Source organism: Ostrinia nubilalis, chromosome 4 (assembly GCF_963855985.1).
Source record: "Ostrinia nubilalis chromosome 4, ilOstNubi1.1, whole genome shotgun sequence".
Classification (NCBI taxonomy): domain Eukaryota; kingdom Metazoa; phylum Arthropoda; class Insecta; order Lepidoptera; family Crambidae; genus Ostrinia; species Ostrinia nubilalis.
Genome location: NC_087091.1, coordinates 3,250,300 through 3,276,696, shown reverse-complemented (window position 1 = coordinate 3,276,696; position 26,397 = coordinate 3,250,300). Strand labels below are relative to the sequence as shown.

General features: G+C 35.4%; 1 protein-coding gene across 1 annotated transcript in view; it reads right to left on the bottom strand.

The window, feature by feature from the left end:
• Window positions 1-7,325: 7,325 nt before the first annotated feature.
• The window catches only part of LOC135071324 (uncharacterized), a 57,622-nt gene continuing 38,550 nt past the window's right edge, over window positions 7,326-26,397 (bottom strand). The window contains exons 7-8 of the mRNA XM_063965117.1: window positions 11,866-11,932; window positions 7,326-9,788 (exon numbers count right to left, since the gene is read on the bottom strand). Coding sequence (XP_063821187.1) covers window positions 9,773-9,788; window positions 11,866-11,932 — 83 coding nt within the window. The 3' untranslated portion in view covers window positions 7,326-9,772. The remainder of the gene's footprint in view (window positions 9,789-11,865; window positions 11,933-26,397) is intronic.

Genomic DNA, 26,397 nt, shown 5'->3' with positions numbered 1-26,397 from the left:
AATTACATTTTAATAGTACCTACATACAATCGTCTTCACTCTTTAGAAGAGCACACTGACACAAATAAATAATAAAAAATTAGGTCAGTGGGTCAAATATAGGGGCAGCTGCACGTCACTGAAAGACGATTCTGTTTACTCGGCATCTGGGCTGGAGAACCTGAATCCTTGCTTACAGATGCAGATGTAAATAGAGTTATAATTGGACAAATTTTACATGAAATGTTTAACAGAACTCAGTTAAAAGACACATACATGGAATACCAATAAGGTTGCGGAGGGAAAGCTACCTATTATAAACTAGCGGCCGCCCGCGACTTCGTTCGCGTGGACCTCGTTTTACCCCCGTTAGATATGATGTTTTACCTCATTTTACCCATGTTGATAGATGGCGTTTCACGGTTTCCCCCGAATGAATATTTACGAACGTCATACCGTAGTTTGTCCAGTGCTGTAGATTTTAACCAATGACGATAGATGGCGCTTTTAGACACGTCTTATTTATTTATTGAAATTTATTTGCCACATATCGTCATAATGTTAATCTGGGTTATAAACAATAATACTGTAAAGTTTCAACAAAATCCGTTCAGTAGTTTTTGCGTGAAAGAGTAACAAACATCCAGACATCATGACATCCAGACATCCAAACTTTCGCCTTTATAATATTAGTAGGATATTTCACAATCCAAACTAATATTTACTATTTAGCATTTACTTACAGTAAATATTAGTTTGGATCGTGAAATATTTAAAATAAAAAAAAGAATAAAACAAAATAGGGTTTCTAATTACTTATCTATAATCTAATATTATAAAGAGGTAAAGTTTGTGTGTTTGTATATTTGTTAAATTGTAAGGGGTAATCTCGGGATCTACTGAACTGATTTTAAAAAATCTTTCACCAATAGAAAGCCACATTATATCTGAGTGTAATAGGTTATATAAAAACCAAAAAATTCGACGCGGGCGAAGCGGCGGGCGGAAAGCTAGTTTATTTATAATTATGTAAGAGCATAATTATTAAAGTCGAAGTCAAACATTCTTTATTTGTGTGGACCTATATTAACGAGAGATTACAAGAGATTACAAGGCGTCAAATATTTCAAGAAAAAAATTAAATTAAAATTAAAAACTATTATAAAGCTAAACTTTGCTCTCATGGAGCCTTTACCTACTCTGACAAATTAAGACTTAGAGAAGAAACTAATAATAAAACTATTTAACTGTCCTGCAATGAAAAGCTTGATCGGGTACAACACCTCAAGTTATTTCAGAACTTGATTTCATTAAAAGACTCCGAATATCAAATCGCTTAGGTATCTAAAGTCAAACGATTCTGAAATGTCAAGTGGACTAATGAATAACCCATTAAGATAGTAGCGCCCTCCTGTCAATGACATAGCTGGAACGATAGAGTTTTGAACAACTAATAAAAATGCTTTGTCCTAAATGACTGACGGATATCGTAGAGACCTGAAAGTTGGAAGGTGTGTTCTTTTTATGACGTAGGCATCTCATAAGAAAAGATTTTCCGAAATGGGGTCATGAAATGAAGGGGGTGAAAAAAGGGGGCAAAGTTTGTATGGGACAAAGTGATTCCTTGGTTCAATCTACTTGAAAGAAGAACGGTCACGCCCCATACAAAAAAAAACCCAGACCCGACAGAAACGAGACATACCTCAGTTTTTTTGTCATGTCTTAATTAGTTAAATTATATATTTTTTATATTCGAAATCTATGTATAACACCAAAATATTACCCTTTGTTTTTGTTCAGGCGTTATACAAAAACTAATACAAAATGCCTATTTATCCCCAAAATTGGTAAATGTATGTACCTAAATGTCTATTACAGCTGCTATGGAATGTATCTAGGTGACCTGGAGATACAGCCGGATTATACAGGGTGGTTATACATATGGAACGATAAGTGATCTCACTTGATTATTTCTAAACTATACAAGATATCGAAAAACTAGTTACTGATTCTGAAAGTGCTTCACGAGCTCTTTCAAATGGTACCAATAATAGGTTACAGATTATGGAAACTGGTAACATTGAATTTTTGGATTTTGTAACTTCTCGTTTCCACCCTGTATAATCCGGCTGTATCTCCAGGTCACCTTGATACATTCCATATCAGCTATTTAGGTACATACATTTACCAATTTTGGGGATAAATAGGCATTTTGTATTAGTTTTTGTATAACGCCTGAACAAAAACAAAGGGTAATATTTTGGTGTTATACATAGATTTCGAATATAAAAAATATATAATTTAACTAATTAAGACATGACAAAAAAACTGAGGTATGTCTCGTTTCTGTCGGGCCTGGGTCACAGATGACCGTTCTTCTTTAGTTTAACAATACCTTAATATAATTCATGAAAGACGTGTGGAACGGGTAGAAAGTAATTTTGGCAGTCATTTTCTTCGAAGTTGATATCAATACTACTTAGTGTCTTTGATTTAATTACTTTTTATTTTTACAAGTGTTTGAAAACTCCATTTCAGATTGTGTTCAATGTCAAGTGAAATCTCAAATTGAAATGTCTCAATCTCAATGAGGAGACTCTGTATTTATTCCTAGAATTCCCCAAACACCGTCAAATTACCCTTTCGAATTCAAGACAGTGCAGTTTCCCATCAGTCTGCTTCGTAATGACTATAAACAAAGCTCAAAGTCAAACTCTAGGGACCTCTGCTTAAACTCCCATGAGTGCACAGAGGTACGCAGGTAACCGCGTGTGATGCTCATAGCAATTTTCGATAGGTACAGAACCCCGTACATACGTCATACATATTATAGAAAGAAAACACCCAGACCAATACAAACAAATATGTTTCTGCAATTTTAGTATGATATTTTTATTTATTAATAAACAAAGAGACTGAACAAAATTGATGCGTACCTATACTGATTAATGTTATTAACCACATGCAAAGCTTCGTGAATTGCAACAACTATAATTAAATCCAAGCTCTAAATAATCGCTACTAAGAGTAACTTATCATAAAAAAAAATTCCAATCGCTCGACGTAATCTTGAAATTCTTTAAGCCGGCGCAGAACTTCCAGAAGGTCGGGCGACGCCACGGCCGCTTTGAACCGTGTTTACTTCTGCAGTTATATTTTATATTTATTCGATTCTAGAATATATTCCCAAAAAGTCTGAAAGGTGTTTTAATTTGTATCACTTGGATATGATTTCTATTAGAAAGTGTTGTGAGTGTGACGCTTGAAGGGAAGGAAGTCAACCTAACCTAACCAACTGCGTATTTCTATACTGTGTAGCTGGAAATTGTGGCGGGAGCTCTTTGACGCGCTGTTTTCGGCGAAGAATTGCGCGCGCAGATTTTGACAGCGCGAAATACCTACTTTAGAAGAAATACCAAGCCTTAAACACAATTAAGCTTACCTTTAAAATGGACAACGAATAAGAATCGTTTTAATAACTTAACCTTAGCTAACCTCACGATATAATAAACGAAATCGACGAAATGCAAATTACACAACATTCAACTTAATTGAAGGGGGGGAACTCTAGAAAGGAAAAAAAATCTGGACACCGCGGTGCAGAAAATCGACACTCAAAGTGCTAGCGCCATCTACCGGTAAGCGGTATAGGCGAACACCACGGTGCCAGTGTGGCGCTAGTAGTATTGATTATGAATGTGGTGTTACTCCAAATCTTCGATTTTCCTAGTTTTTATAGTTTTCCCTATATGTGGCCATTAAACTCTAACTCTGTACCAAATTTCAGTTTATGGGATGTGGGAAGTACTAGTTCTATTTTGATGATCATCAGTGAGTGAGTGAGTGTCATAATGCGAAACTTTGCTTTAGCTTAACTTCGGAACTAAATGACCTACAGACCTGAAATTTTGGATTTTAAGTATGTGATTATAGCTTACTAGATGACGAAAATTTCTGCGTTCTGGTCTTATCCAGAGGTTCTCAAATAGGGGCCTGAAAATGCGGCGAAATGGTTCCAGTAAAGGATGGTACGGCAGTGTTTGCTTCGCGCTCCACTTGGCGGGGGCACTACCGTGCCCCCAGATTTATTGAGGGTTCAATCTTAAAATATTTTATTAGTAATTTTTCAAATAGAGTATTAATTTGGTGCTTTAGTCACTAACAACCTTTTTAAGCCTTAAGGGTTTTTACACCCCTTTAAAACCCTTTACTGACCTTTTATAATTAAAATTATCTGCTTTTGGTACAAAAATAAGATTCTTATAGCTCATTATCACTAAAATAATATCACTTATTACAGGTTATTTTTAATAGTATTATCTAGAAGTGCATTTAGCATTGGAAAAACAAATCTTAACACAACACACGTTACGCCCTTGTCAGCTATCTGAAGAGAAAAATACTTTGTTAGTATTTTAGGAACTGCATACAAGTAAATAATGTATCTTTATTATATGAAGACTTTGGAAATGAAAACAAAGGTCTTCTCATACCTACTTGCCAAAGCGAAACAAAAGATTTTTGTAACGTACTTACCTATTCCTAGGTAGGTGGTAAGTAAATCAATTATATGGTATAAAATAGCTTAAAACGCATACATACTAAGGAACTGAAGTTATACTCTTGTTTTTTTTAAATAACACCTAGTGGTATAATGCAATAGTGCAGCGGCGGTGATCGAACCCTAGTCCGACACCTACACAGTTAGACATTGTCTAATTGTCGATATGGACGATGGAAACCTTTTTTGTCAGAAACTCCACGACATCACAACTCACAAAATAAGCTAAAATATACGTCAAACTTACTGCCACAAAGGCAACTCCCATGCAAAACTAATCGCAAACGAGTTAAGCTTGAAATGTTGTCTTTCCACCACCACACATTATACAACGGCTCTGGTGTGAAATTCATCAGGATTTCATCACGGACAGAAATGAGAAATTTACAAACCTTGGAGAAAGCTTGGGAGAACTTCGTGAACTTGTATCTGGTAAATCTGAGGCTACACTTTTGGTTTTCACTACATTTTACAGCACTCAAACATTAATTAAACAAAAGACAGTTTCAGTTCAGGCTGGCACGTTATTCTTTTGTTTTTATGGATTCTCTAGGCACTGAAAAAATAATTTGATTGTTACCATTTTATTGCCCTTCTTATCTACGTATAAGTCACGCCGACGGTGTCTACGTTTTTACAGATAAATACAGAGTGATTTTGTAATCAGTATCCAATTTTTTTTAAATAAACTCTATAGAATAATTGAACAATACAACTTTGTCTTAATTCTCTTGAAACGTGGTATTTTTCGCGAAAAAACAATATTGAAAATCTAATTCGAGGGTGCATATCTTAATTTTTAAAGGTTAGGCGTGTTTTCGCGAACCATTATGTCTATTAAGCTTTGTAGTGTGTACCTACGTATTTTTCTATGAGCGAAGCTATTTATGTACGTGTGCCAATTTTGAAGCAGCGGATAAAAATAAATAAATATGAAAAAATATGTATATTGTTTTCTTTACATATATCGATTAACTTACTGATTCTTAGTCGCTCCTGAAAATTTGTATACTGATTGCAAAGTCAGCCTGTATAGTAACGTCGGAAACGTTAGCATGCGAGGATAACTCACACTTACCTCTTTTTAATCCTGATCACTTACCAATTTCTTTATGTTGACAGTGAGAATCAACCCCGGTATCTTAGGGTTTTACTCACTTGGCCATACAATCCTGGGTATAATTACGCGGGCGGTGTGGCTTGAGCCTATAGTGGGGCCCTATCTGTCACCGCTGTAATTCCACGCAGGATATCCGCTGTAAAACCGTAATACGGCTTAATACCTGTAATTCTGTAAGGTAATATTTGTTGGACGCTTAAACCACAGTGTAAGTGTTTACGCCGCAACTCAAGTCCTTTACAAAGCCTGAGTAAGACTACCCTTGTTGTTAAAAAATATTAGTCAAATCATAAACGTCATTTTTGGCTTGGACCGACCAAAAAATATATGCGACAATGTCTTATTCAAACCGTTCCAATTCCAATAAAAATCCTTGAAGCCTGTATGTTTATGTGTATACTACTCACTAAATACCTTACGCGCCTATTAGAGATACAGGTGCGTTAAACATTTATTGAAAAGAGAAATTAAACCTGCGGCAAGACACAGTGTAAAAATGTCCAAGAAAATTTATTATTTTCTACTGGTGTTTGATTTGCGTGTTAAAACTTTTTGAGTGTGATATTCGTTCGTTTGTATCACCTCCATACCTAGACAAAGACCAGGAAAGCAAGGATTTCCATAACGACCAGTCTTGCGTTGCTCTCATCCACGTGCTTCCCGCGACATTTAAGTATGAAGCTTCGCGAAATAGTCACGTCCAAACAAAATACCCCAGTGTCTCAAGACAAAAGTGTATGATATTACTTTGTAATATTATTGTATCGAGTTGCTTTAGCCTAGGCGCAGACCACCGATTTTTAGTTGGCTGATAGTTAGTTCGGGCTGTTTATCAGTATGGAGATGCATGAAATGCGCACATTACACCGATTTGGTATCGGCCGATTCTTCATAAAAATTAGAGTCGCACCCAACTATCGGCCAGCTAAAAGTCGGTGGTCTGCGCCTAGGCTTACTGTTTCAACTTAGTTTGCACTGTGGCTAAAAACTCAAATGGTGTATAAGATTCTACACGGCCGCTAGCCGAGGGTTTAACTGCTGGACAATAATCTGCCGGATTTAAGTGCTGGTAATTTGTTCCAGTTTTAAAAACGCTGTGTATTCAGCAAGGAAATTTAGGGAGTTACAACAATGCCCACAATTCTGTATTATTTTTACTGGCTCTATGGAACTACGTCGGCAAATCAAGCTTTTGTAGTTAAGATAGGTATTTTGCAACAAATATGGGTAGTGTCTACGCAGTCTATGCCGTCGTCTAAAGTGCGGCGAGTGTACCTACAGTAATGACTATAATAACGATTAAAGTATGTATTTTAAGGTTACAACCAATTGAGAATTGTCTTTTACACTAGCGGTAAGTGGATGTGACACTAACAACACGAATTATTTGAATTTTGAATAAATTTCAGAATTAGAATCTTTTATGTCCTTGATACCTCCGAAATATTCGCGTAATCAAATTAATGTTATTTATATTTTTCGACTGAATGGAAACTATCTTATCATCGCTATCAAAAAATAAATATTTCACGTAACAGAAATTCACTGACTTGATTAATTTAATTAATAAAACTCATCCAACTCTTCATAATAATTTATTTAACAGATTCATCCAAAAGAAAATACAATATCATTGAGCAAATCAACGTAGAAACTTGAAACATCATCGTATAAAATTTATTAGTTCATAATCAACAAAATAACTACACTAAGAGCTATAAAATAAAACACGTTTTTTAAAAACGATTTTTGTAATAGAGACACCATTTTGAGGAAAATCCTGATTACTGCTGTTATCTCTTATAAGAATTTTAATATTGTCTACATTTTCACACACACATTCAGGTTTACATAAGTAGACTGCACACACTCATACAGTTTTTGTTTTGTGTACTATTTTGGTTAAAAGTTACAAAAGAAAACTTTATGGTACCAATTTCTGAAAACATTTAAGACGACTTTCATGACCACTTTTAAACAAAATTAGAGCTAAATCTGATTTAAAAATGATTCTGTCTCTACCTACTTCAAACCACTGATAGAGACATATTTAAGATTCTGTAAAATGTTTAGCCCTTTGAAAAGTTTTTGGAAATTATTTGTGTTATTATAATAATAGATTTCAAATTCAGAAATGAGCCGATATTACACTATAAAAAATTAAAGTCTTTTTAATATTAGTTAACTTTAAAATTAAAATATCACAACACCGTTAATAAATAGTTAAACAATCAACATTCAGGGGAATTTTGAAAAATGTTTCACCATTTAAAATATTTCTTGGCTGTAATAATTAATAAATTAGTTTAAACCTCAATTTATTTCGTACACTTGAAGCTCTCATTCTAGAAATTGTTTTCTTTAACACAAATTACTTAAGTAATCCTTTGACGTCAAAGAATTTGCATTAAGTACACACATCGAGAACATTCATCCAGACAACCTTGAAACATCTTTAAAAGCTACCGAATATTATATGATTTCATTACTATGTTACAATGTTTGAAGTCTTAACCATTCACAATCTTACAATCTTTATCTAATTCTATAAACCCAACGAAAGTACTATTTCTTAATATTATTCCGTTTATACCTCGAAAGCTTTAGTTCTTTTCGCTTTGATTATTAGTACTATTATTTCATTTTTATGACAAGTATTTTTATGTTTCTCTTAATATTAATCTTATCCTTTGTGCCATAGTTACATATTATACAACCATATTGACATGACGTCTTTTTACTCTATGTGAGTTTTTCAAATGTTTCTTTAGTCCGTTAAACATGGTACATTCAGCTTCAAATACTTAGTGACACCCAAAGTACTCGTAGCCAAAAAGCGACAAGTCTTTTTTTGTAATTGGAATAAGGTACTTTTTGACCAGTTTAGGTGACACGAACTATTTGACGCTGAGAGTTACAGATGACGGTACATCAAGCTAAATTAACAGTGGCATCTTTTTTAGATGGGTGATTTTACATGAAAACTGTAAAGTCTGATTGACGTCGCCAACTTTTGAATCATGTTCAGAAAATAGAAAATAAGGGAAACGTGGTTAGGACGACCATAATATGAACTTATGAAAGATACTATAACGTGGTACTTACAAGGTAAAAACTGCAGCATCGTAGGTATTTACGTATTCACAAACATTACTATGAGGTCTCACAATGGCGTGGACGCACAGGGTCCCAACGCTGTGATCGATTTACAGCTTCACTTAGCAAGCTTCGTTTGTGATTGCGGGTGTTAGTTTTAGTACTATTTTGCAAAAGAAATGTGTCGGCCACTGTACGTACATGAATGTATGAATGGTTTTTTACATTTTTTAAATGACAAATTACATGGTGTTTACGCACCTCACAGTCATGAGATATAATTTAATTTAATTTTTCCTACAAATTTTATTCATCTACAGATCACACGATTTTACAAGGACATTAAACTTAACTTTTATCATCATAATTATCTTAAAATACATATTTATGTACATTCCTTAATATTGCGGCTTGGTATTGTATTAAATAATTTGAAGGTAAAATTAAGTAGGAAGGGATACATACATATTTAAACTTTTAGTACTTGAAGTGACTTTATTTGACTATTCACAATAAATATATTCGTTGTACGAAGTATAGAAATCAGTATTAACAATAGATTTGATTACAGCAACGTTTTACATAACACTAAGTAGCAAGACGAAAAGCTACATCTGTTGAGGTAAGAAACTTTGTCATACCTCTTAAATAAGGTATTACATTTACAAAATAAGGATTTATCCTCTCAATCAACTCAAGAGAGCTAACTTTGAAAAGTGCGTTTACGACATTTTTAACAATTTAATTTGCAATTATTTTGTATTTTTTGGCAATGGTGAGATTTAAACAAATATGAAATGAGTTAAATACGTACACGTCTTGTCGTTTTAACTTAAAACATACAGTCGATTGAGAACCTCCTTCTTTTTTGAAATCGGTTAAAAAGCGCCGAAAAATCATGCCACGTTTCGTATAACTGTACCTATTATATGGTAGTCTCTAGTCTTATTTAAAACTCTTATTTACATACATTAACTTTACTTTAGACGCCCGTTCAACTCTGCGACAGCCATACATCATCGGAGGATCTCCCTGAAACAAAAAATATCTTAATTTAGGACTTTTTTAACTACCTAGCTCGCATCAATACTTATGACTATAATTTGTATATTTTAAAGACTGTAAACCTTTGAAAAGGAGGCTTACAATAGTGACTGAGTTTCTTGCGCTGCTTCTTCTCAGCACTGGCCCATTTATTGTCCCGAAGCAGTGGTAGGTTTAATATTGGGATGTGTAAAAGTGCTTTTTAAAAGCCTATTTGCAAATATATTTGTTTTATGAGTTTTTTTTTCATTTGGTTTTTGTACATAATATAATCACCATAATCATGATCATATTTAACATTATTAAGATAGTGTCTTTGAAGACTTTGATTTATTTGAAGCGCTGGTAGGACAAAAACAGAATAAGACATGTATAGGCTTAAGGGCCTTATTAATAAAAGTTACACCTTAGAACTCTGGTATAAATTGTCATCCTAGTTGTAACTTTTTATTAATAAGGGGGTAAGAGCATTTAATTTTGTCGATTTGTAAGTACTAATTTTATTAGTCTACAAAAATAAAGATATTTTGATTTTGATTTTATCTTCTTTGCTCAATTTAACACCCTGTATGGGTCGATTTGCTAGAATGGGCTCATAATATTGTATTATAAAAACTTCTAAGCCTTCCGATTACATAGTAACCATAACTGTACCATGTACCTAATAAATGTTTCCTTATAACATTTGCTCTGCCTATCCTACAATGTACAGTGATTAAATACGTCTATGTTTGGTTCCCAAACAACAATGTATGTTCAATACATACCGGACTACATACTTAGAGATTGAAGTAGGTCATGTATTAGAAAACATGTTTGATACGTATATACGAAACGTCATAACCCTAACGACTTCAAAACCACAAAGTTAATATTCCTTTGGAATAGAGCAACAACCACGAGCTGTCAAACGAAACCGATTTTGGATGACACTGGAATCATTTGTATGTCAGTTTTAGGATTATTTCACTGTTTTGTACAACAAATCAATCACTGAACCAGTCACCACGTTTCTGAAGCACTATGTCATTCACGTAAAATCTGAAAATATCTCAGAGTTCAAATTTTGAGCGTGCCAACTGTTGCCTCCGAACTGTCAAATAGTTGCAAAAAAAAAAACGGTTCTGTTTGACGTGACGGCGACGGCTTCACGCATCTCTTTTTATCACAGAGTGTTGCTGCTAGCGACATCTCGCTCGCTTAGTTCTTTGTTACTTTATTCCGCTAGGTATACCTATTAACTTTATGTTCAAAACACTAGTGAATTTTCTGGATAACTTCTTCGCTCTATCATAGATTGCATCTGCACCCCCCGAGTGAGGAGCAAGCCCATACATAAAAAAGTACCTATATTGACATTTCATAACAGTTTAAAAATGTTTATTGATTCAACAAATACAGCAGATTTATGAAGTGTCTCAAGTTTATACGTAATGGAAAATTCCCTCCCTATAATGGAATTATTATTGTCTTTATTTTCTCCTTGGCACAAAATGGTTTCCATCGGCTAGACGTCGTTACGAAACTGCTTTAGTAATAGGCAAAACAATGTTTATTATTAGATTTCAGCTCTTATTTAACTTGTGAAATGTGTGTTTTGATAATTCCGGTATTATTTTATGATAGTCATTGTTGTTTTATGACGTACATAAACCCACCTCAATCATAGAGTAAATAAACCGAAACGTTATTACAAATTTCCCTTATTTTTTGCAGATATTATAATTACATTAATGATTGAAACAGCAGGGAAATAAGCTATGTATGATAAAGAGTACAATAATAATAAATAAGTAAGTACACACGGCCACACTGTTAACTATCCATTTCTGTTTTTGCTCTTGTTCTAATCAAATGGTGATTCTTTGCGATAGAACGAGATGATATGACTGGCAATGGGCAGTTAACACTTGTTGCCAAATTACAAATAAATTTGGAAGGAATAGAAGACGCCATAATTTTGAAAATCAACGACCAAAATAAAAATTACTGCCCAGTCTGTTTCAAAGAAAGTATAGGCTATATTGCTACAACTAAGTATAGGTACCTACTCGTTAATATTTACCTTAAAATAATATCACTTAAAGTGATTGTAGAGCAGAAGGTGATTAGCAGCAACGAAGCTCCTAGACCTGTGGACAAAAGAAAAGGTTTCATTAATTAAATAAATTGGTATTTACAGATACAATACAATATAATCCGGACTGCTTTACTGCCTGACAAAGGTACGGCACAATCTACGCGTATTTTAAAAAAAGCGTTTGTTGGTATTTAACTTAGCTGATCTAAATAAATGACAGGAGTGGGTTCGTAATAATTTTATAGTGGTTTTATATTTCATTGAGGATCATTGTGCAAGATCCTTTTTAGTAGTAGGTCATACGTGTTTTAATAATATGTTCACACAAACATCCCGTTTGAAATGTCCCACAAATTTCAAACACACAATATTTGCGTTCACACGACAGTCCAGTTTTCGTGCATTACGGGATCACCAAAAGTACAAACTTCACCCAAATCTAACAATTAGGTAACATTTTCAAAGGAAAACCTTCAAAATACGAACGGCTATCGAAAATAAAAAGGGCATCCAGTATCGAATCGCCGGAGCACATGTTGTGTGGTTATTTAATAACCCTGGGCAATGGGGGAGGAACACCCGGTATTATATTAACCCTGGATATTGGAGTATTGATGAAAGTTATTGGTTATGATACAAGTTATTGGGAGATCAGTAGTGGGTTGAGTTTGGGGGAGTTTGTACGCGGTTATAAGTTTTGTGTGTTATTATACAAGGTTGCTATTTGGTTGATGATTCCACATTTGGCATCTGTATAAAAGAGTATGTTAAATGAAATGTGTACTGGATGTTAAAGATGCCAAAAAACAATCAGAGGTGGAATTGTGTAAAGCAATCGTAATCATTTGACAGTTCATAACGTATGATAAAGTCAGTTAAACAACGCGTTTGACAGAATAATCGTACGTTATGAATTGTCAAATGATAACGATAGCTTTACACAATTCCACCTTTGGTAGCGATCTTTAAATGTTTTTAAGTTCCAAGTTCATAAAACTAGTTCAAACAAAAATGCATTTAACATTCCGAAATTTAAAATGGTAAACAAATAATATTTGTTCATTTTTAGAATAATGTAGGATAATAAATTTAAAACTTTTACAAATAAAAATATTTCATTGAACTCCCTTGTTCGTTCGTTTCAGCCAAATGACGTCCACTACTGGACATTTTGTCCAGTGAACAAAGGCCTCCTACAAGGACTTCTCTAACGATTGGTCCTGTGCCGCCCGCATCCAGGCACCTTCTGCGACCTTCACCAGATGGTCGGTAGTGGGGGGCCTGCCTAAACCTAAACGGTATTAACTCTGTCAATAGCTATGAATAGTCAAAATAGTTTTTCATCACTAAAAATGCTCGATGTAAGGACCGACATGATTTATTCAATACAAAAAGATCGACTTCGGTCTAACTAATAAACTAAGTTATAATTTGGCCAGCAAATAACCCAGCATCGCCCCAATCTGATGTATCACGTGATTACACTCTGAACAACTAGCCGCAAGCATCTCGGCAAATACCAATGTTATATGATAAAGGCAAACAGGGTAGTAGAAGATGAATCAGAAGGGGCAGTTTAGCTGATGATTTAAGAAATCAAACGATATTTAGGGTGGATTCAACTAAACAAGAGTAAATATTAATCTCAAAATAGACTAAGAGCTAGTGAATGCCAGACCTACGTCATTTTATAAAAGCTGAAAGTTTGTCAGTGTATGCTCCCAAATAGGATATAATGTTGGTGAATTATGAAGTTTGGGTCATCGTGGCTTTGGGAGCTACCCTAAAAAACTGTCTGACAAGAAGTTGGAACTGTGAAAACTGTCTGGCTGTTGGAGAAAATACTTCTAATTATTGCCAAACAATTATACATAAAAATCAGATTTTATGGCATAACGTAAGTCTAACTTTTCCGGTGGTGGAATAAACTGTAATCTACTAACGTTATACCATTAATTCTGATTTATGTATAATATTTGGTCAATAATTAAAAGATATGCGACAGAAAAAAGCTCGTACTTTATATTTTTTGGCGAATAGTGTCAAAAGTCACACACCGCGCAATTAAGTATCGTCAAAATAAAACTAATAAATTGCCGAGTGCGTCGGTCCTTCTGCACCCGGCTGCTGTATGCAAACGAGAAAGGAACACACAATAAATACAGTTTTATCTCTCTTATCCGCAGAGCAAGCATACTGGCCAAACAAGCGAGTGATCGCGGTTGTCTGCATACACTTCAGGCCACGAAAGTGGCCACTTTGAGTATAATATTTTTTGTTTTATAACGTCTCTTTGTTGGAACAAATGGCCTTTTAAATATAGGCATGTGAGTAGGAGCCTAATTAATACAATTGTATACCAAAATATAGGTAAATTACTGGAAAATTATCACAAAGCTTTATAAAAGTTTTGTGATAATTTTCCTTTGGCTTTTTTAAAGATTCGAAGATTTTAATGTGAAGTATGATTGATATGAGTTCCGTACCAACGTGTCCATCATACTCCAGGAGTTCGGTGTCACTCAGCGTTTATCAACTGTAGTAGGTACAGTCGCGCATACTGCAATACTTCTGACATGTCTCAAGGCGGGATGACAACTACATAGAACGACTGGTCGTCCAAGGAAAAGTCGAAGGAACCCGATCGCGTGGCAGGTCATCAATGCGCTGGACCGACCAATTGAAATCGGCAGTGGGAGACGGCGTATGTGACTGCACCAGACAGTCTGCCAACAGAGAGAGATGGCGGGAGATCGTGCGGAGAGTTGTATCCTCTACAACCGATGTGAACAACGCCTCAACGTGACCACGACCGATCTGCCAAGAACGTAAAGAATTAGAAGATGATTGATAAATATGCCATAAGCATAACATTTCAGCAACTTTATTATCAGTAAATATTATTTTAGTAAAAATTCATAACTAACATAAGTTACCTATACAAAATTATATCTGTGGATATTGTAAAGCCACGAGGTGATAGCGAGAAATATGTGAACATCAGGCCTCCGCCGTCTGGCCAGGGTGGGGAGTGTAGTTCAAATTCTCCATTCAACTCTGGTAAATTCGAGAAGGTCGTGCTCATTTATTTGAGATTTAATGACCTGATTATAATGATGATGATGTGATGATGATTGTTACATTATCAACTTTTGTATGGCTTCGCTTTAATGGAGATAATAGCAAAATATTTACTAGTAGCAGTTATATAAACGTTTTTGATAACATAAGTAAGCAAATACACGCACTTTATGATTAATTTGCCTAGGTAATACCTATTGTCTTTACTGTGTAGGTACTTATACGGTTTATGATATTTATTATGTTCTATATTATTACGAAGTTTTGTTTACCTATGTAATTAATAGTAATAGTAGTAATTTATTTTATGAGTTGAATATTTTATTGTCAATTTCAGAATTTTGTATTTATTTTTCAACCCATAATTAAATAAGAGTTGTTCATAATCATCAATAGGTACCTAATGGGTTTGTGGACAAGTTTTAATGGGACCAAGGGGATATAAACATATTGTAAACATACGTACAACTGTTTTATTTGTTAATTCTTAAGTGTTAGTGGTTAGATTTGGAGTCTCTCAGGCTAGTGCAGTTAAAAGTCGCATTAGCCATGTCAGATGCCAAGATTTGACAAAAAATTTTGACATCATTTGCCACACGCGATAAAACTATGGTTATGCTATTTTTTACCAATACGTTTCATATTAGAGAGATATGGTATGAAAGTCATCTGCCATGGAGGGGAAGCACTTGAATGCGAGATTGCAACGCAGGTCGTTGTGGATATCTTTGGGGGCCTTTGTCCATCTGGAGATCATTTACCTACATAATTAAAACGAATGAATGAAAGTCCTTTATACCTAGATGCTTCATATTCTTTTTAACGAGAATATCCCTCATGTTTTTATGTTAAAATATCCCTGTTAACCCATCGTACTAAGTTAAATAATTATGCTTGTGTTACGAGTGGGTTCACCACATTATTCCTCGGATCTCGTGTTAGCCAGCGGACAGTTTCATCGTTCGGAAATTGTCGCTTCAGTTAACACACTAGTACCTCCGAGTAAAGTTCTAAGTAGGCAGTTACTTCCTGATTACTTAGGTAAAAGTAAAGCTTCAACCACATCAACCTGTCCTAGGCTATGGCGCCGGCGAGGGCGATCTGCACGCGTTGGTGTGGTTGAAGCTTAAGAAGTAGTTTAGCGTTAAAGCCTTGTCAGTGTCATGGTTATGGTTCATTTTCGTTGCTACTCGTGACTTTAAGCAACGAGTAGTCTACTTGACACTTTACACCACCTTATTCATCTACATTTCCTAACGCAGCCAGTGTCACCTCGTCCGCGTACATAAATAATAAAGCGCAATAACAACAAGAATCTAACTGCGGCGTGCCACTGTTATTGCCGGCCCAATCCGCACCCACCCCAGTCCATGGCCCTCCTACATAGTATACGCAGATGTAGTAAGCCAACATTTACACAACAGTTCGATATTAGCCAAAAACCGAGAAGTGATAAACTTCATTTACAGCTGGAGATAAAATACAAAAAGGATTTGATAGTGACAATTTGTTTATTGAAAAAGTAAAAGGTTTTTACCTGACATTGGCAAAATCACAGCATGGCGTTTAACACGGGAGCTCTCCAGCGGCTCTGTTTCAGCGGGATAGTTCATAAAAATCAAAACTTACGAACATGTTACTGTTGTAAACTTACTAACAACCCAGTTCCGGCAGAGTTTAATATGATAGCTCCCATTCTTCACATGAATGTAATGAAGGCGTCTAAAGGAGGAATGAAAATATCAGGTTTTCTAACCGTCTGGCCAGTGTAACCAAATCCTCCATCCTTGGATCATGGAGACTAAATTAGCTGAAGATGATAGAACGATTTATTTATTTATTAATCCTGACAATGGACTTGACTTACTATATTTTCTTCCTCTGTGACCAATTCCCACGCCAAATGCGGCGCTCTAACGTGACAACGATTTATCCGCCCTGTATTGTGCACCTTAGATTTACGGCGCTGCTTTAAACCCCAAAATTATTTCCACGTTTGAAAAAATCGGCCAGTGTAAACTGCCCTTGCCTAAGCAGTGTTCCGTACTTCAAATAATTATTTAATGTAACTCAAGATACAAACCCAAACATTAAACGAGTTTAGTAGTTAACAATACTTTGAATCTCTGTTGTGGAAAGAGGTTATGGTTTTGAAAAGCAGATTTTAGCTTTTCTCAGAAATTTCCTTGTAGTTGATAAATAATTGGAAACAGTAGTGTAATTATATCTTCTAAGAAATGTTTTGAGCTTCATTTCACAGTGCGGGTCTCTGTTCTTAGTAAAAGAGATTTTTTTTTTATCCACAACGAGGAAGCTCTTGGCCTGTATCTCACCTGATGGTAAGTGAAGATCAGGCCGAAGGTGGAAGCGAGCTTCACCCGGAATCCTCAACCACGGAGGAACTGGCTATCTTACCTCTAACTGCCAGAACACAATAATGCTGTTAACATTGTTGTTATGGCGACAGACTTAGGTAAGATGGTGGTAGCTAGCCAGGCGGACTTAGTACAAGCCCTACCACCAACCAAACCGAACAGAAAAATCTGCCCCCACTGGGAATCGAACCCGGGACCTCTGCGTCTGAAGCAGGTGGTCTTACCACTAAACCACAGAGGCGGATTATATCCAGAGTACATGCACGTTTGTGTCATTTTAACAAGTGCAAAACTAGTGTTTATTTACTCGAAGAAAAGCACTGCCACATTTTTTTTGTGTGAGCGATAGTAATTAATGTTCCAAAGACGCTGTTTTTGCATTTGGTAGGGTAAGCTATATTTGGGTCGTGTATGGAAAGGGCCTTTTGAATTTGAATTTGCTGTTTTTGCGTCTACATACAGAACTCTAATTTATTTCCTCGTGTGAAAAATTTATGCAGCAAAGGGGTTAGGGTTAGTAGATGCTTTAATTAAACATTTTTCATTATCAAACAACTATCCTGAAACTGGGTTGCCTCGTACATAAAAAATGTTATTACTTATTTTGTTTCGTAGAACCTGATGGCGTATTATTGATATACTCGTAGCTATGCAGATTCGAGGTTCGTTAGTTCAAACCCCATCGCCCCTAGACTGTTGCGGTGACGTTTTAATATTAACACAAGCAATATTTCAGCTAAGCAGGAGGGGCTAACGGATTTGTATTACACAAATTGCGAATATTAAAAATAGCCCATCCAGAAAAAAGCCCAATCAAACTAGCCCTAACTAGGTTAACTTCACCTATGTTTCTGTTTTAACGGTTTTGACTGTGATTGGCCACACATGCCATTGATTAAAACCTTTGCCGTTAACAGGGCCGGAATAACGGGTTAACATTTATAGCCATCGTGATTTTATTGGCACGGGTTGATTTAAAAACATTCATTTGAGCGTGTTGACATAGAATGTTTACTGGAACGTGCTGATGCAAAGCCCTTTCATGTTTGACATATTTTTTCAATAGCGTATCCACTACATAAGTATGTTATGGATGAAAAAATAACGATTTTATACTGAAAACGCCGTATTAAAACATAGCAAACGCAAGTAAAACAAATCTACTGGTAAAACGGTTAGGCTGAGTTGCACCACCTTATTTTAACCGTAACAATAACAGGTGCTTTTTGAATGGAGTTTGACAGATTTTTTACTTTTGTTACTCTCAAAGTAAAATGGTGTAACCCAGTCTTAGCATTCGAAAGTAAAACAAAAGACAGTCCTGTGTGCTTACCATGAGTTTACGTTGTGTGCTCGATAGCGAGTGCGTTAAAAAATCTATGAAGATTTTAGTTCTTGATAGTAGCCGCTAGGGGCGCTGTACAATCTTTCATACATTTTAATGTCATTTTTTTCGTCGCTAGCGAGCATACCTAACGTAAACTTATGGTAAGCACACTGCTAGTAAGTGATAGATCATCACGTATTCTAAAATTATGAGACATTCGAGGGCCTACTTTCATTTGCAGCTTGTGGAGCACATATTCCATCCATACTGTGACCATGCAGTAATACAATTCGAAGTTTTGTACAAAGTCAAAGGAGAGACATTTTTATTGGCTTTACATAAAGTGATATCTGAAATTGAGTCGCTAACCCAAAGATGACGTAACAAAATTTTTAAATAACTTCCCCTGAATTAACCATAAGCTATTTCGGCGGACTTTGATTAAAGCGGGTAAGCAAGCCATCTGTCTCTGTCTAATAAAGTCCTGGTTGTAATAAAGACCACAATTTATCTTATAATTTGCTGTCTACCGCGGTGACTTGATGAGCTTTCTTTGATTACTCAGCTTTATACAGGTGGCGGTGTGCGCGGTGATAAGCGCAGCGGGGGACTAGATTATTAAGGGTGGATTCGACCAAACAAGATTAAATATTAATCTATACTAAAGCCCGGTCCGTGAGCACGTAGAATTTTGTCCAATGACCCCTAGCTACCCATCCTTATCGCTCGCGCGTAATTATGTTGCTATTGCGCTCGCACAGGCGCACGCGGGCGCCCGTCGCACAGTCACGACAGCAATATATGTAATTACGCGCGAGCGATAAGGATGGGTAGCTAGGGGTCATTGGAGAAAATTCTACGTGTTCACGGACCAGACTATAGCTATACTTCTATACTAATATTATAAATGCGAAAGTAACTCTGTCTGTCTGTCTGTCTGTCTTGTTTTCACGCCTAAACCACTGAACCGATTTTGATGAAAGGCATAGAGATAGTTTGAGTCCCAGGAAAGGACACAGGATAGTTTTTTATCCCGGTTATTGAACTACACGCGCGCATATAGTTTTTCTGTGACAGACAAAATTCCACGCGGACGAAGCCGCGGGCGGAAAGCTAGTCTCAGGATAAATCGTCAGTTACTCGACAGTTTGACATATTTCCCATACTGAAACTGTCTATGTGTCAGTTATACCAGGAGTTATTCTCGGATAAAAGTTTGGTCGAATCGGCCCTAAGAAAAGGTAGGGGTATGATTAGGTTTAAATTTGACTTGTGAGGTATGTTTTACAGTTCTTACAATTATAAATAACTAAACTTTTTTTTATTATTTTTGGTTTACTTTTTTGGAGACGGTTTTAATTATGTTTACAAAAAAGTTCTACCTATCACTAACTTGCCATTTCGACATCCGTAATTTGTACAATTAATGTAGTATCTTCTTTATTAAATGTAGTAAAGTTAACGAAATAATTTTGCAAAAGGGTCTTACTCTTTTATTTAACCTTAATGCCTATTCGTTTGACAAAACATTAATTTATTCCAATTTAATTCGCGTGGATACTTTTAAAACGGTTTAGTATTCTATCTTTTAGTATTTAATCAAAGAGGATGAGACCTTTTTCATCAATTCATTCTGTTTCATAAAATAGAACTGAAACTAGAGTGAGACTGAAAACGCTTATTACTAACATGGTATCACCGCCCATTTAAAATGAAACGCGTCGTTTACAGGTAATTATTCTGTTAATAGGTTGAGCTTTCACGATTAAATTTAGTTTGGGTCAATCTGTTAGAAACGGACATAATTAATGGAAAATTTTGTGACTTCAAAGAAACGCATGCGGATGGATTAAAATTTTTCAGAGGGTTTTATTTTGTTTACGTCACTATTTTGTCACATAATCATGACAGTAATCAAAAAAATATTCTTGGATATGTTCCTAGGACCTATCAAGAGTCAGCTAGTACTTATAGATAGTTTCATCCACGAAGACGCGCCCCACCATTTTTTTGTCGAGGGAAGCGCGGGGTGCCGGAAGTTTGATCCGAGCAATCTGAGCGTCATTATTGCAGTGTGCGTGCCACTCATGGATAATGTACATGTACCGATAACAATAAAAATTTTGCGGAACAATGGTGGGGCGCGTCTTCGTGCATGAAACAATCTATAGATCCACTAATTATAATTTAAAACACTTTTAAGTACAGTTTACATATTTGGAGTTTCCTAATTAATTTTGTAGCTTTACCTCGATGTTTCTATGAGGAAGAAGGTTAGATAGATGAGATGTACTCGTAGTATGATTCATATCACATGTTTAATTAAGAAAATATTAATATCGCCAGTATTTTGATCAAACCGTTCTGTCAAGGGAGCATCACACTAATATTATGAAGGCGAAAATTTGTGAGTGTGTGAGTGTGTATGTTTGTTACTTCTTCACGTCTAAACAGCTGGAGCGATTTTAATAATATTTGGTGTGAAGTTAGCTGACACCCTGGATTAACACATAAGCTACGTTTTACCGCGGGTAACACCGCAGGGCACAGCTAGTTAACCCATAAATTAGAAGAACCTCTCACCATATTTCAATGAGGACATCGTCTCTTATTTTCAACACTCCAATAACATGTTCATATTACTCACTTAAATTGTTGAAGCTCGCGTGAAAATTAACACTTAGAGCACTCCACTCTAGGACGGTAGAAATTTAAGTGTTAATAAACTTAAATGAGAGATAAATAAATATAATTTTGTGTGTAAAGTGCTGGAGTAAAGCTGAATATGGGAAGTACATTTTCCAGAGTTTGTAGGGCTCTAGAGTTTCTAAGTACTTTGTTTTTACGATACACTTTTTATTACGAACGAAACACAGTTGTAATAGTAAAAGAAAAAAACATAGTTAATTTTTGTCTAATGGTATAACTATCTTAAATGAAAGAAGGCCTAGATTCGATTTCTAGCATTTAAATGTATGCTGAAAGGGTAATCTGTTTTCTTGGATCTAGTATCTAACAAAGATACTTGTGTGAAAATAAGAACACTTTATTGAATAAAATAATAATAATTATAGTCTTTCATACTGTATTTAAAGAAGGTCATTGTTATCCTATCTTTGATGCCGTTAATCATCACTCCAACATCCTTGTAGAGTTCTAAACTATTAGCGATATTGGAAGCCATAAAATTGCTTCACCAGAAGAACCTTCGAACAATATATTGAATGGAAAGCACAGTTTCAAACTTTTACAAATTCTCAACAAACTTCTTTCACTTTTCCGTTAATTTGGCAACACACTGTATTTATTACCTTCGACCTAAAATTCGAAGTTATCGTCTACCCGAAACAAAAACGGGCTGAAAAGCCGTTAAGGTCGTAAAAGTAAATAAGTTTCATAATAAATTCATATAAAAGTGAGAGCATTATTCAGATCGGGGGTTGTCGCTCCAAAAATCGTAACTCACAAGTTCCATGATGTTAAATTGAATTAAGAGATCGTGATAAAAGTACGATTACCATAAAAATTACGTGTACTCCGTGTAAGATAAAGGAAGGGGACTGGCGGTCAGTTTACACCTCACGATTGGATTACAAAGCTTTAGTTAAGTTACAGCTGTTAAGAGCGTCCGCAAGTGTTGAAAATATTCTTCTATTAATATTAGGAAAACCTGTAAGAGCGACAGTGATTTGGTATTATATATTATTAAAAGATATAAAAGTCGAGTTTTATGCACCATGTCTTTTTCGGTTTTATCTTCAATTTTGAATGTTAGCGCGGGCATGTTTTTTGTTATGTATGTCGTAGTCGTGTCCATCCCTGGCGTCGACATGTATGATTGTTAGTATCGACCTTCCACAGATAATTTTAAGTCTGTTCCAATAACAAAGACCTGGTAATGGAAAAATGACAATTATAACAAAAGGTTTATGGTGAGTCCAAATGAATTTATCACCACAAATGTGCATTGCGAAGTCACTTAAACATAACAATTTAACTCGCACCGTGTAAATGTACCATAAATGCGGCAGCAACGGAATGAACTCCCCGTAATTATGTAGGATCGGGCACTTTATCCCAGATTATAATTATGTCTAGGGGCACAACCGGTAAGAAATGGGGCTATATTTGTTGGATCCGCCCCTATCTCTTCCAAGGGGCACTTTTGTTAGGTTATTGGGGATAATCCCCGTGTAGAAACTTGAAACGTTAGTCGGGGCGAACGGTATTTGGCGAGGGATGATGCGGTAGTTCGGGATAATTACAATTTGTTGGATTAGAACTGCTATTTGGCTCGTATTTTGTTTTTGTTTGGTCTATTTTTAATCTTTTTTGTCTCGTCGAAAAAAAAAAGTTAGTGCTGTGAATTATTCTGTGGTAACCACAGACAGCAATAGTATTTTGGTGTCAGCTTTTACATTTCAAAAGCTTGTGTAGGTAAAAAAAACCTCTTTTCCATGTCTCAGTTGAACTTTATTGGCATTTGTCCTACCATTTAGATTTGATTCAGAATATTATAGGTTAGTGCTAAGCAAAAACAAATGTTAAATTAATAAACCAAAATGACTTCCTAACGGTCTTCGACGTTATAATCTTATTAGTAATTCTCACGTTGCTCAAATAACTTAACTTTATAAATTCATCACGCCTATCTTGATTCTCAATTCCTGTTCCGCGTTTCAAGATTATAAGACATAATGAATTATGAATGAGGGGTACATAGCTGATTTAAGTGTGCACGCGAAAAAGTCAAGTTAAAGACATATTTAAATCTGTCTGTATTTTAATTTACATGTTGCTGCGCAAATTTCAACTTGGGATACGACCGAAATGGCCAATTTTATTTATTTTAATTATTTATCAAGGCAATCAACAGGAACAGGTACACAACAATCAAGGTGTAAGTACACACGGCCACACTGTTAACTATCTATTTCCGTTTTTGCTCTCGCTCTCATCAAATGGTGATTCTTTGCGATAGAACGAGACGACATGACAGGCAATGGATAGTTAATACTGTTGCCGATTGGTACATATTTTGTTTAAGAAAAACAAAAAATGTTTTAAATTTTAAGTAGGTATGTACAGTCAGCATCAAATAGTTCGTGACACCCAAAGTGGCCAAAAAGTTGACAATGAAACTTTATTTCGATTGTAACAAAGACGTGCCGCGAACTTTTTGACGCTGACTGTACAAGCTAGTCTTGGTCTTATTATTATGGGTCTTCATTCTTTAAGTATAATAAGGTTCCATGTCAATAACTTGAGAAGTTCTAATAGCCTTTATATAAAAAGCTATCAAACAAACACCGCGGAAATTGCTATTCAAAGGCAGCGTAGCTACGGAAGTAATAAACTAGGGTCATAATTTTCTTGTATAGTTTTAATGTTTTAATCATTATAAGTATCTGGGTTGTTCAAAGTACCAACTTTTCTTATTAATTTCTAATCTAGGTTAAAATGTGACCTCTATCTAAAATAAGCACAACAGCGTGTCGACCACAAACCTGCACAGTATCAGCCCAAAACTCAGCTATAAGAGTGGCGTGGCGTTGTCAGTAGCCTTCATTAAATCTTCCTGCGTGCAATTGTTTGGGCACGCAGGGCTTGACATCATGTGCTTCGTCGACTGGGGAACAAAACCACACCTGCACTCCAAGTTTGAGCCACCCAAGAATCCCCACTTGAACATATTGTCCTTACTACTACCGCCGACATGCGTCCTAAGTCTATTTAAAGACTTCCAGGTATGCCAGGGGAGCTCATGTCCAGACGGAGGACTCTCAGAGATAGGGAAAAAAAACCACAACAAATAAGTGAGTTTATTTCCATTTTGGCCAATAGCAATTTGCGTAAGAAGTAACAGTTTTTAAATATACGGGCTTTTAAAGTTATTTTTTAAAGTTTTTAAGACAAAAATAAATTTGAAAAAAGAAAGTTACTGCGTTTGACAGTTTTACTTAAATTAGCGCTGACAAATTAAATTGAATTCGGACGTTTCGTTTAATCAATGATTTTCCGTTTTGCCTGCGACTGAAATATACTGTATCATTACGGAGAAGAAATAGCTTAATTTAAATATAGGAGGGAGGTGTGGTTAAAGATTAAGGGACGCTGGAGGTCGGGTATGTAAAATATAGGAAGGGATTTTGTAGAAAATTGGAAGGTTCGGGAATTTCCGGGATAAAACTTAGGGCGGGCTGCGTTTTAGAGACGTATGAGTTTAATGAAATGGATTTAGTTTGAGGGTATGTGTAATTTGAATAAGGTTAAGGTGGAATGATTTGTTGGTTGCATGAGATACAAAATTTAGTCATATTCATAACAAGTCTTTACTGTATACCACAGAAGACAAGAAAAATAAATTACTATACAAAAGATACGGCACAGTTTAGGCGGTCTTATCACTATAAAGCGATCTCTTCCAGACAACCTAGAGGACATGTTTAGAATAGGTTATAAGGGAAGGTGTCATTGTTGTATACTAAGTGAAAATAGTTAAATAATACCCTTAGGCCCCAGTCTCTGCACCATGTCATTAAGATAGTAAGATAACGTACAATAAATAATATTATGTATACTGAATAACAAATATTACATAACATAGAGATTGATTAAATAGAAAAACTATTTGTTATTGAAGTAGGTACCTATTATTGGTTTAGAATATAGATGCTTCACTTTTTTGTATAGCTCTACAACACTTCAAGTTAAGTATTGTAGAACCTTAAGGCTGGGTTGCACTATCTTACTTTAACTTGAACAAACATCAAAAATCTGTCAAACTCCATACAAAAAGTACCGGTTAGTTATCGTTATAGTTACGGTCAAAGTTAGGTGGTGCAACTCAGCCTAAGTAGTTAGGTCATAGGTGCCAATATGCAACAAAAATTGTACTCTGCAATGCTGTCGACTGTACGTACATAATTACAGATCTCTCTGTCTGTATACATTCTCAAAGGCCCATAAGCAATAATTATACGTCATGTAGCTGCCGTGTAGTCGCATAACGGCCGCGCTAATTACCCAATACGACTGTTTGTAATGCAATGTCAATAAGGGCGACAACCATAAATAATTATGTGCTATACCTAGAGCGATTACAATTTTTTGATGCAGTTAATGTAATATGCAGAGTTAAGCACCTCTGTGATCTAGTGAGAGTTCTGCCAACTCGGGTTCTTTAATTTAAAAAAAGTAATCACTTGTACTAATTTTTTGACAATTTGAGGAAGAGTGGTGAAAAATTAGGAAGTACTGATATAGTGCTAGGTTTTGGATTATGCTGAATAAATTACAAGTGCAACATAAAATAGATATGTAACAAAAACATAACGTATTAAAAACCCAACAAGTTAGAAAGAGCTACAAAGCGATTTAAATTAATTTCCAAGAGTGGAGAATTATGCTTAATTTGGTTATCGTATAAAATATTCTAAACTTTTGCGTTCCATTTAAATAAAATAGAGAAACCCGGGTCTCAACACATTTTTTTAACATATTTTTTTCATATTAAATGAAACTCCCAGAGACCCGGGTTTCTCTATTTTAGTTGCATGGTTTTTGTAGTTTATTGCTTTAAGAAAGTTGATTCATTTTGAATAAAAAAATATGTACCTACATTAAATGAGTACTAAAACTCAGAAGCCATTCACAAGTTCTGAGGACTTAAGCCTTAATCTCGACAATCACCTTAAACCAAGATTAACCGTCGTTTAAACTCGTGTCTCACGA